Consider the following 11,697-nt stretch of genomic DNA (forward strand, 5'->3'; position numbering starts at 1 on the left):
AACAGTTATCTGCGTATATTCGCGACTGCACTATAACTAACACTTATATACATGTACGTGAAGCTATGCGTTTTGAACTCGTTGAATGCTAGAACTACCGAAGGCTTTTGCATAACTACTTCTGCCATCAAGATTGATTTTATTTTTTGTTAGAAAAATTGTAAAAAGCAAAATAAATAGTTAAATGTAGTTTTGAATGAGTTCGCCGTGAGTAGAAAGAGAATCATGCCCCAACTATACTTGAGGACTGAATCTCGAAACATTTAACAGCTTACTCAATAAGTTCGAAGAATAGCGTACAGTTGTCGCCACAATTGACGAATTCATGTGATTTTGAAATAGTATCAAGGTTACTTTTGTAACTTTTAAACCAACAAAAAAAATTTATTGATAAAGGATTCGTTTTTGATAATATCCTTCGAGCAAAGGAACCGCTTGATAACTGTTATTTAGACTTTACCCTCTCAAAGCAAAAACGCAGAAGGGGAGACTACGGAGTCCGTATCCTGGGATGCACATCGTATAATAGAATAGAATTCTCGAGTCAACGCAGACATGTCTAATCGGACGTATGTGTGATAAATGCGCCCCTCCTCGTAAAATCAAAATATGGGTTTCAAATTTGGCAAAAAAAATTGTAAATTCATGCAAGCAAGCTGACATTAACGACATTCGAAAAATCGAGATTATGCCTCATTAGCACGTAAATACAATGATTTATGGGTGATCCTATCCGCGTTTGTGCAAAAGCTGAGAAAATGGTCCACGATCATTTAATATTGCAGATTATTGTTCAAAATAAAAGTGATGCGTGTAAGCTTCCGTTATAAGCCGAAAATAATTTTCTTGATTACTTGATTTTGAAGCAGACCTTAGAAAATTGATGTTTAAAACACAACTACTGGCATTTTATAATTCCAAAATAAAAACAATAATCAAAGTCGTGAACTTGGAAATCGTACAAAGAAATAGGGGCTTGAATTACATGGAAATCAATTAGATGTGTTTATGACATTTCTTATCCTTATTATATTATCATTAGTGAAGTATATTATAGCCCTTATGCTAGCATTAGTGGTAGTTCTCGTCTTAATTAAAAAAAAAAAAAAGAAGCAAGTCGCAAAAGCAATCGCGTTTGATTAACGTTCCAACGTAAGAATGAATTCGCTGGTTGAGCTAAAAATCTAGACACATCCAAAATTAGTGTTAAGCTAAATAAAGTCTTCTCGCTTATATAAAAATATAAAGATCAAAAGTAGATCGACTTTAAAAAATAAGATCACCGTGAAATTCTGATAATTACGGAAATATGTACGTATATATTTGCATTTTATTACATATCCTTGGAATTCTTGTGAAAATATGTGCTGGGTTAAAATAGTAATTACATTGTCTGAGTTATTGTGTAGCGCATCTTTCATATATAATCTTTCTTGCCATTAAACCTACTTTACATACATTGAGCTGCCATATCATCAGCATCAATACCGAGCATCGCTAAATCGTTTAATTCTTCCTGACGTCGGTTCTTTTCACTTTCTGTAGGTGACGGCGGCGGCTGGGGTATGTCCGCTAGATCGATCTCATTTGTTATAACAACGAATTTACTGTCTGCCGTATTTGTGGCATCAGCAGCAATGGAGTCCATTATTAGTCGCTCTAAATCATTCGATGGTTCCATATTATTCGTTTCTTCAGGATTTACTTCTGATATCGGCGCGTCTGGCATCGGGATTTCTTCTGGTAAATTTATAATTGATTCGTCTTGTATAAATTGTTCTTCTTGTACCTTCTTGTCAGTTTTATCCACTGCAACTTGCTGGTCTTGCACCGATTTTTTACTTTCAGTTATGACCTCTTGTGGTGGAAGAGGAGGAGAAATTTCATCTAATATTGATTGTGGTACGGATTGTGTTATTTCACCAGGCTGTGAGCCCGCGTCTTCCAATTCCATGTCGGTAATCATATTGCTCGGAAGCATTGGATTATTTTTTGTCGGTTTGTTAAAGACTAACGGCTCATTCATGCTCATCTGAGATGCTTCATCCAAACCCACAATAGAAGTTTCATCTAATGTCACCAGGTGTATGCCTTCTTTAGCCAGTTCTTCAGCTTGTAGCACCGGTTCATCGACAATTATTTGGGTCTCTCCGTTACTGTGTGCGGTTAACTTCGATTTCTTTTCTACCCCTCCTTGGTTATCATTGCCTTCACCATCATCCGGCTTTTTCTCACCCGGGAAAATAATGTTTAAAGCCTCTTCTAGGTCCTTTGGTAGGGGACCTTTAGTTGGAGCTGGTCCATCAGTGATAGGTTTGGGAACAAATTCTTCTGATTCCTCTTGATCTATACCAGGAGGCAACATATCTTCTTCTTCGTCTTTGTCTGGATTAGTTGGTGGTGGTGGTGGGGGTGGCGCTTGACCCATAATATTGACAAATTGTGCAGGATCTGGCATCAGATCATCGTAATCTACCATCATACCCACATCAGGGTGAAAAGGTGGCGCGTTACCATAAGCATCCTCCATCATGGCCAGCTGTATCTGAGCAGCTGTGGGTGCTGGAGGCCGCTGTTGGCCGGCATTTGGGGCGCCAGCCGTGTAATTATTCGGATCCATCGTGTACATATAGCTCTGTTGCTGTTGTTGTTGATCATCGGTGCGCTTTTCACCATTTTCTCCCTGCTGCCCTGAACCAACTTGTTTCTTGAATACTGGCATTTTACCTATAAAAGGTAATTTTTTGCCTCCAGCATTGCTTGATGTACTCGCATTCGAAGATTTGCTTTTGGATTTTTCCTTTTTCTCTGTGTTCTCTTTCGACTTCTTTTCCTTCTCTTTGTCCTTTTCAGGTACTCGTGGTCGGAATTCGGGCTGCCTTACCACGGGTTTCTCAATACGGTTATTACTTTTTGAACGGGAACGTGTACGAGTGCGAGAGCGGGATACACGTCGTCGAGAGCGATCGTAAGAACGGGATCGTCGGCGAGGTGATCGGGAGCGCGAGCGCCCACCTCGGCCAATTCCTCGGCGACCGCGCCAACCGCGGGGTGATATACGCCCACGACTACGAGAGCGAGACCGTCTAAAGCGGCGATAATCTCTACCACGACTACAACTGCGTGTTGGGCTACGGGTGCGTGAACGACGCGCAGCTCTTCTATCAATTTCTTCTCGGCCGCCGCCGCGGTCGCGTTCATCACGTCTTTCCCTATCTCTGTCCCTATCTCTATCCTTATCCCGTTCTCCTCTATCACGGCCGCTGCGATCTCTGTCCCTTCCTGATCGATTCCTATCTTTTTCTCTGTTTTCTTTGTCTACTTCGCTACGTAGCATTGAATTATCTTTTGAAGTCGTATTAGATGTACTATGGTCCTGTTTGGGTTTATTTTTAAGTTTACCCTTTAGCTGTTCAAGCAGTTTCTTTTCACTTTCGCTTATTACCGGTTGTACGGTGTTCCATTGCTGTATAATATTATCTTCTTCTTGGCCGTGTTTCTCTTCGTCTTTTGGTTTAACTGCAGCTGTGCTTTCCTGCGCTACAGTCCATTTACTTAGGCGTACTTGTGCTGCCACTGGTGCTGCTGGCTGTGTGGGCTCTTGCTTGATTTTCATAGAAGGTGGTAGTGCAGGTAATTCTATTTCGTCCGAGTGCTTTAAAGTTTCTTGCTTTCGCATAGTTACGCGTATTGAAGCAGCCGGATTGGGATTATCTAATTCTTTGACTTCTACTGTCGGGCGATGTTTTTTCTTAACTGGCTCTTCATCTTCAGTAGTGGAAGAAGACGAATCGCTAGTGCATGAAGAACTGGAAACATTACCAGAGGACTTTTTACGTTTCTTCGAAGACTTCTTTTTCTTCTTTTTTTGCTTTTTATCGCTACAAAAGCAATCATAGGAATCACAAATGAAAACAAAGACAAGCAATAAAACCATATAAATTAATTAAAGCAATTACCTTTTCTTCTTACGTTTCTTGCTAGGTTTATCATCATCTTTCTTTGTTTTCTTACGTTCACCTGCAGTGGTGGATATCGACGTTATTTGTGGCGGCAAAGGCATAGTTTTCTTTTCATTTAAAACTCGCTGACGATCGGCCAACCAGTTAACCTCATAATGGGGATTTTCTTCTAAGAAAGCCTAAAAGCATTTAGTTTCAAAAAAATTTCGTCTTGAATTTACGTGCGCAATCCCAAAGCAACTTACATTATAGCGATTAGCATGCAATTGCGATTTTAAATGTGTCGAAGCACAATGTAAATCACCCATCCAAATACTGCATAATTTACAGAACCAAGCAGAGGCTGGCACAAAGAATGTCAAACCTCTAATGGGCGTTCTTTTTGTGGGAGCATTTTCATACGTAGGGAATTGCTGAAACGAGAAAATTGATACGACCATATGGTAGATGTCCACAGTCCCCTCGATTACCATCATAGCAAACAATTTATATAGATGCATTTAAGCAACAGTCTAGTTCAATTTTTTCTTCGCTTTGCTGAAAAATCTAATCATGACTTAAATTTTAATTTCAATTGAATGGTTGAGTATTGAGCTAATAATGTCCAACTGATTGTACGCGTAAAGCTCCAAATGGAATATAAAAAATAATAATCAAATAATCAGTCATACGGAAGTAAAAAAATTGTTTTCGTTTTTTTAATTTCTGATTAGAATTTGAAGGATTTACACTTTATAAAGGGGTTTGAATCTATGCAACAAACCTATAAGCCTTCCACGAATACTTTGTGCTCAGAGATTTAATTTTTAGGATTACACTCTACCTACTGCGTTATAGGCGTATTGGAATATGCTATGGGAAACTTACGTTTGTTATCATGTTTAAATGCCATGGCGTATCAATACTTTCGCGATCCATGTGCTCCGGGGAATGCAAATGATCGAGATAATCGCGTGCAGTTTTCGGAAATATATCGCATGTTTGACACCAATGCATTTCGGGATCATAGAAGACGTAATTGAATCGTTCCTTTCTCTCAACACTGTCTCAAAGAAAGAAAAGCATAAGTTAATAAAATTTTTTTAATATATTTCAAAACAACTTCGTAAAAATTACATTTTCTGTTCCGTTTTAATTTTAGCGATTTCCTTTTGCTTATTTTTCATGGATTCAATGACTTTGTTTTTCAAACGTTCAGCTGAACTATCATCGTCGTCGTCCTCATCATCTTCTGCGGTCACGCCAGATGCAGCGGCATTAGCATTATTTGCAGCACTGCGGCCAGGCTTTCTATCTTCTTCATTTTCGGTTGTAGAACTGGATGAAGACGTAGAAGTGGTATCACTATCAGTTGAGGTATCGTCGGATGATGATGATGATGTGAAAGGTTTTTTGTTGAGAGGTTTTGAAGGTGTCACACTGCGTGGCTCCTGTTGTTTTACGTCTATGGGAGGAAAGATGACGTTTTTACTAACCGCATCCTTCGGTAAGGTTTCTTCTTCGTCAGCTTCATCCTCTTTGTCGAGATTCTCCTCACCAATTATCCCCGTAAGCATATCAATAACATTCTCTATAGTACTCAATTTTTTCTGGATTTGATTCTAAAAGAAGGGTAAAAAGATGTTTTAGGATAATTTGTGCTTTCTAGAGAGTTAAGAAAATTATATTAAAATTTTAGTTAGGTTTTTTGTGCAGCTCATAATGGTGCATTGCTCAATCCCGCAAGCCAAAGTTAGTCCAAACGATGTAAGGAAAAGCCTTTTCGTCTGCTGAACCAGTTATCAGTAAAACTCCAGGTTTGTCTCCGATCAAATTATATAAATGATTATACAGTTTATACTTAATTTTACTTAACATTAAATACATGTATAAATAACTTTTAATGCATACATATAGATATAAATGTAGTTATATAGTTTATATACATTTATATGACCAGTAGACAGGACATCTCATCTTCTCCAGAAGGACTCATTTATGTAGCTCTTTTCACATTTAAAACATATATGTGTGGTTAGGTCTCAGTTTTTTAAACCCCTTTTTTGTTTGCTTATAAAACTCAGTTTTACAACAACAACAACAACAATGGTGAGTGGGGTCAATAGTAGCTAAAGAGAAATTATATTATTTATTCACCATTCATTTTTTTTTACTTTGTTTTTTAATATTGATTTGAATAAAAAAATTTATTTATTTATTTTTTTTTGTGTTTTAAATTAATTTGAATAGAAAACTTAAAAACCATAAAAAAATTTTATAACTCTTTAGCAAAGATGTACCTGTAATTTTTCGTTTTCATCTATGAAACCCTTAGTGGTGGGCGACGGCGGGACGCTGTCCTTATGCAAGTCCTTGCGTTGCTCTTTCAACATTTTCAGCTCCTTCTTTAGAACTGAAGTCTTTTTCAAATAACTAGTGCGCTGCTTCTTCAACTCATCGCGTTGATTTTCTGCCTCTTGAGCCACCGCTAGAAGTAGGCAAATGCGAAGAAAAATATTAACGTTAGTATCATTTCTTTTTTTAATATGATGAATCAAATTTACAGGGTGCTCTTTTTTAATAAAAAGCTTTTTTTAACTTATGTTTGTTTTTTTGGTTAAATAAATTCGGTTCAGTTCAAATGGCCACACATCACCGACAACGCGTAGTAGAGATGAGATCGTTTTCTCAATTAATCGGCGTTTTAAACGTGACAATCAACAATCAATGGTACACGTGCACAATACACAAGAAGTTTTTTGCAGCAACATATACATCTAAAGGCTACTTAATTAAAAATTTTTTTTTTATTAATTTTTTATTTAGAAACATGTTTTGTTGTTGTTTGGGTTTGTTTCAGAAAAAAACATAGTAAAAATTCTGTATAAGCAAAAGTTTTTTAAAGATTTAGTTAATCGATGCACGGAGACTTACCATCATGAGCTGGATTTGGATCTATGGTGCCAGGTGCGGCGTCTGGTAAAGTATGTAACGATTGATTTGAAGTATTAGCGGATTGTGTTACTTGCACTGCAGCGGATTGTCCTACGACCGACATCGGCGGAGGCGGTTGCGTAGTTTGCTGTTGTTGCTGCGGGGGCGGTGCAGGCATTGTTTGTAGTTGGTTCGGAGGTGGTAACCACTGTTGTTGACCATAAGTATCTGAAAGTGAAACCAACATATTACGAATGTACATATATATGTATATATACATATACCCATATATATATATTTTTTTTTTATATATAATATTTTTTTACTCAGCTTTATCCAGTAGAATTTAAAATATTAAATTTTTACTCATTTAGCCTAATTCTAGGTTTCTTTACACTAGCTTTCCCGACACGTGTCTACCATACATGAAAAAATTGGCCGTGCATTTGTACATATGCAGTCTAAACTGAATTTTTCCATAACCAATTGCTTGATTTTATTAATAAATCATTGTAAATAAATTATCAAAGGCAAAAAACATGGTCAATTAAATTAGGTCAATCGGAATCATTGTAAGTTTGTTATTTTTTGTGGATGGCGCAAGATGGCTGCTCGATGATAAGTGAGCACCTTCTAGGAAAAGGTTTGCGGGACTTTCAATAGTTTTTCATGTTGTCATTTGTAGTAACATGCCGTGAAACGTCATACGTACAGCATGTTACAAGCAAATACACGCACTTTTTTCTTAAAACTTTTTAAAAACACATAAGCAAACAATAACAGAAAATTGCAACAGACAAAAGTATATAATTTTCAAACATTTTTTTATTTATTGTTCGCATTGCAATTCGCATTTTAAAAAATAAAAAGTTAATAAAATGCGTTCCGGAAGGTGAACGAACAAACATGTTCTAGCAAAGTTTTAATAATTTCAAAGGTCAGATCGATGGTATGGCTAAATTCATATTTTTGTTTACGCTACGATTATGTGGGATGGTTGAAAACAAATATTGCACGGTATTCTACACAACGTGATCATGAATATAATGAATGAAAAAAAAAAAAATGTAAAAATCTTTTGACTTTCTCTAGACTCTATATCCTGTATACGCTGTATTACCTAAATTACGGTGCATCCCCCCAGTCAGAAAAAAAAATCGACTTACCTACACTCCAAGCTCCAGGAGGGGGATAGGCCGCGTTAAAACTCTGTGTCTGAGGTGGCATACCATAACTATCTGCGGCATTTACAAAATTCGGTTGTGGTGGTGGAACACCATATTGATTATACGGTCCTTGACCGTAAGCGTCGCCATATAGTTGTGGTCCGGTATGAGTCATAACACTATATTGTGGCGGTGGTTGAGTAGGTGGACCATTCGGGGGTTGTTGAGATATAGTCGTAGGCATGGGTAATTGTTGATTCTGCGGTGGTGGTGGTGAACTAGGCTTTTTCTTAGGAGACCAACGTCCAGCAGTAGCACGATTGCGTATAGGTGAAGGGCTCCGACTGAGGGAACGACTCGAGCTGCGTGCTCTTCCCCGATAACGATCTCGTCCACCACTCAGACCACTTCGGCGATCGCGGGGTGGGGGAGAACGCCTGCGGTCCGGTGAACGTCGGCCCGATCGATCGTACCGACGTCTATCCGGCGAATAGTCACGATAGCGGTTCCGCCGTGGTAGCGGTGAAGGAGATCTCCGTCGCCGGTCTCTGGTTGGTGGTGGCGAGGAAGGAGAACGACGTGTGCGCGACGCAGACTGACGTTTGCGAGCAGGACTTACCGAGGGAGAACGACGTCTACTGGATCGACTCGCCGAGCACATACTCTCTTTTTCCAGCGCTTTAGGTGGAACATTTTTGGCGTCTTTAATAAATTATTTTTTTTCTTTATAATATATTATGTAAAATTTTTTTTTTAAGACTTACCAAACTCCAATGCATCAAATTCTGCTCCAGGAGGTCCTGGCGGCAAAGCATTTGCATTACCTAAACGTCTATCTGATGGTTGTTGTAATATCAAATCTTCTTCCATGTTACTTTTCGTTGCGAATGAGTTAAAACTTGCTGATTAAGCAATCCAGTGAGATGGAAGGCCTGTACCTACTCGAAATTTTTTTAAACTGTATAGCTGAACTTTTTTCACTTTTATTTTAAGCAAATGGTATTACACTTAAGTTTTTTAAGATTCACCAGTATTGTTGGCAATTTTTTAAGCTAAACAACTAATTTCTTCGTCAAATTAATTATTTAGCCTACGCCATTCGTCATTCTTTTTTACAATTGATGAAGTTGGTTGTAGTGCATTTAGAGCTACCAATTCGCAAAATTTTTTCATGTATAAAGATTTATTGTTCGAATATAGATAGAATTTACTACAAATAAAATACAACTCTGTTTAGTATGCTTTCTCTTTCTCTCTGAACGGTCTCAACACTGTTACGCGATTTCTTTTTCTTTCCATTATTATCACACATCTTTTTATTGAGTAAAGGTTTTAAGGTTTTAAAGAAAGATTTATTACAATTGAAATAGACAAGAATAAAAAATAGCTGAAATAAAATAAAAATATACACAAAATGTCTATTAACAATAGTTTTGCTATAGCTGTGGTTTGCTCTTCAAATATGAATCGCTCAATGGAAGCACACAATTTTCTGGCTAAAAAAGGCTTCAATGTACGGTCCTTTGGAACAGGGGAACGTGTTAAATTGCCGGGTACAGCTATTGATAAGCCAAATATATATGAATTTGGAACACCCTACGATACTATATATAATGATTTAGCTACAAAAGACAAACAATAGTAAGCTATAAAGAAATTGTCTACAAATAAGCAACTATTCCTAATGTGTTTATATTTTCTTTTCTCCAGTTATACTCAGAATGGTTTACTACATATGCTAGATCGTAATAGGCGTATTAAAAAGTGTCCCGAAAGATTTCAGGAATGCTCAGATAAATTCGATATTATTATCACCGTTGAGGAGCGGGTATATGATCAAGTCTTAGAATATATGGAATCAAAAGACACTCAGGATAATCGTCCTGTGCATATATTTAACGTTAACATTGAAGATAATCATGAAGAAGCACTAATGGGTGCTTTTCTCATAGCGGATATGATAAATATGGTAAAGATCACCCTCTATCAGTCAGTTGATCAAGAGATTTTTAATTGTAGTGAGCTTAAAAACGCTGGTGGGATTCTGATTAATAATAATGACGTTAATGATAATGATGAAGGTTTAAATATACTATATAGAAAGCATTTAAAAAACTGCTGCCTCTGTTTTTATGTTTCTTTTTAGGTCAAATTTTGATAAAATTTTTTTGTGTTCTTTTGTTTTGATCTTTGTTTAACTGGAGCTTTTTCTTTACATATTATCGATACAACAAACAATGTGGATAGACGACCACGTTGTTTCTTTCTTTAATAATTCAATTTCTTAGAAAGTTCTGTTTTTATTTGTTATTTTTTGTAATATTTTTGATATATTTTTTCCAAACATGGAAGAAAACTGTTGTATTTATAGAGTTGATTATCTTTTTGAGATGAAAAACTCTGTTTTATATTATTTTTCTTTCTAATCAAAGAAAAAAAAGAAAAGATCGAAAACACTAACTGTTAATTGACTATGAAAGGTTCTATAACGTGAGAGAATAATTGGAGAAAATGTTTTTTGTTTTTCGAAATTTTGCGAACTTTTTTAATGTTCAAGTCGGACAATCGTTTTCCGTCATCCATGTTAGATAATTAAAGAGCATTTACGTTACAAAATATCTAAAACTCGGAATATGCATCAAACTTGATATTTTGAATACACTCAGAAACACATCTATATGGAATATGAACATATTCTTGTTATTCATTTTTATAGAATTAATAAACTAGGATGGTTATTGCTTAAAAAAAAGAAAGAAATTTTGTATACATATATTTACATATATATATCGTCCGGACGTTCTAAATTAAGAATGATATTTTTTTTAATATATGGGACATATTTTGTATTTATTTCTTGATTGATATAATGAAAGTGTTGATATATAATATTCATCATTGGATTAATTTCTCTATTTCTATTTTCTTTCTCTCTATTCCTCTATCTGTCTCTTAAAAATCTCTTCAAATTTCTCAGATGGCAAAATCGAACGATCTTGATAATGATATCGATGAACTTTTACATGAATTCGAATCGAGGCGTCATAAAGACATTTTACATTCTGTGCTCTTCTACTGACAAAGCCGCAACATGGTGTAACCACAGCCGCAATGTTCTATTGCTGTTATGAAATAAATCGACGTAATTATGATAATTTTTCAACTATTAACTATGAATTTATTATAGAAAAAACACAAAAAACGAATCTATGTAATAATAATGATTGGAATAAACACATAGGGGTGTTATGAGCGAACATTGAAACTAATTTTATACTCTGTTCTTGTGGCCGCATGTTATTTAACAGTAACAACAAAAATTACTATCAACGTTGTTTACAGCATAAGAACAAAAACAACAAAAAAAGCATCTCTTAACGACAAAATTATTATGTTAAACTACTTGATATAAGAATTTTGAACAGATTTACTATAATTTTTTTTTTTTTTTTTATATATATATATATATATTTAATTTATAAACTATCCAATAAAGATAATAACAAGGTGTACCGAATAACAGAGGTTAATGATTCCCAATGGGAACAATATAACAATACAGATATTATGTTTAAATAAATAAATACAAATGCATATAAACTGAGAATATTCGCAAATTAACTTAAGAAAAAAAAAAAAAAAAATTCATTTTTAAA

At 35.8% G+C, this 11,697-nt stretch overlaps 2 protein-coding genes across 3 annotated transcripts; one reads left to right on the plus strand and one right to left on the minus strand.

The window, feature by feature from the left end:
- Positions 1 to 1,290: 1,290 nt before the first annotated feature.
- On the minus strand, positions 1,291 to 9,166 carry LOC119637291 (zinc finger matrin-type protein CG9776). 2 transcript variants are annotated; one of them, XM_038033227.1, is made up of 9 exons: positions 8,806 to 9,166; positions 8,042 to 8,719; positions 6,876 to 7,103; positions 6,242 to 6,429; positions 5,079 to 5,563; positions 4,830 to 5,004; positions 4,208 to 4,375; positions 3,960 to 4,141; positions 1,291 to 3,881 (listed from the first exon to the last, which is right to left on the minus strand). In XM_038033227.1, the coding sequence occupies exons 1-9, from the start codon at positions 8,909 to 8,911 to the stop codon at positions 1,451 to 1,453; spliced, it is 4,641 nt and encodes a 1,546-aa protein (XP_037889155.1). In that variant the 5' UTR covers positions 8,912 to 9,166; the 3' UTR covers positions 1,291 to 1,450. The 2 variants fall into 2 exon arrangements, with proteins under 2 accessions (XP_037889155.1, XP_037889153.1); XM_038033225.1 differs by having other exon boundaries at positions 8,042 to 8,743.
- Positions 9,167 to 9,296: 130 nt separating this feature from the next.
- On the plus strand, positions 9,297 to 11,417 carry LOC119637400 (RNA polymerase II subunit A C-terminal domain phosphatase SSU72). Its single transcript, XM_038033401.1, has 3 exons — positions 9,297 to 9,682; positions 9,752 to 10,010; positions 11,019 to 11,417. Exons 1-3 carry the CDS (start codon positions 9,456 to 9,458, stop codon positions 11,118 to 11,120), a joined length of 588 nt encoding a protein of 195 aa, XP_037889329.1. The 5' UTR covers positions 9,297 to 9,455; the 3' UTR covers positions 11,121 to 11,417.
- Positions 11,418 to 11,697: the final 280 nt, after the last annotated feature.

Source organism: Glossina fuscipes, unplaced genomic scaffold, assembly GCF_014805625.2.
Source record: "Glossina fuscipes isolate IAEA_lab_2018 unplaced genomic scaffold, Yale_Gfus_2 59, whole genome shotgun sequence".
Taxonomy (NCBI): domain Eukaryota; kingdom Metazoa; phylum Arthropoda; class Insecta; order Diptera; family Glossinidae; genus Glossina; species Glossina fuscipes.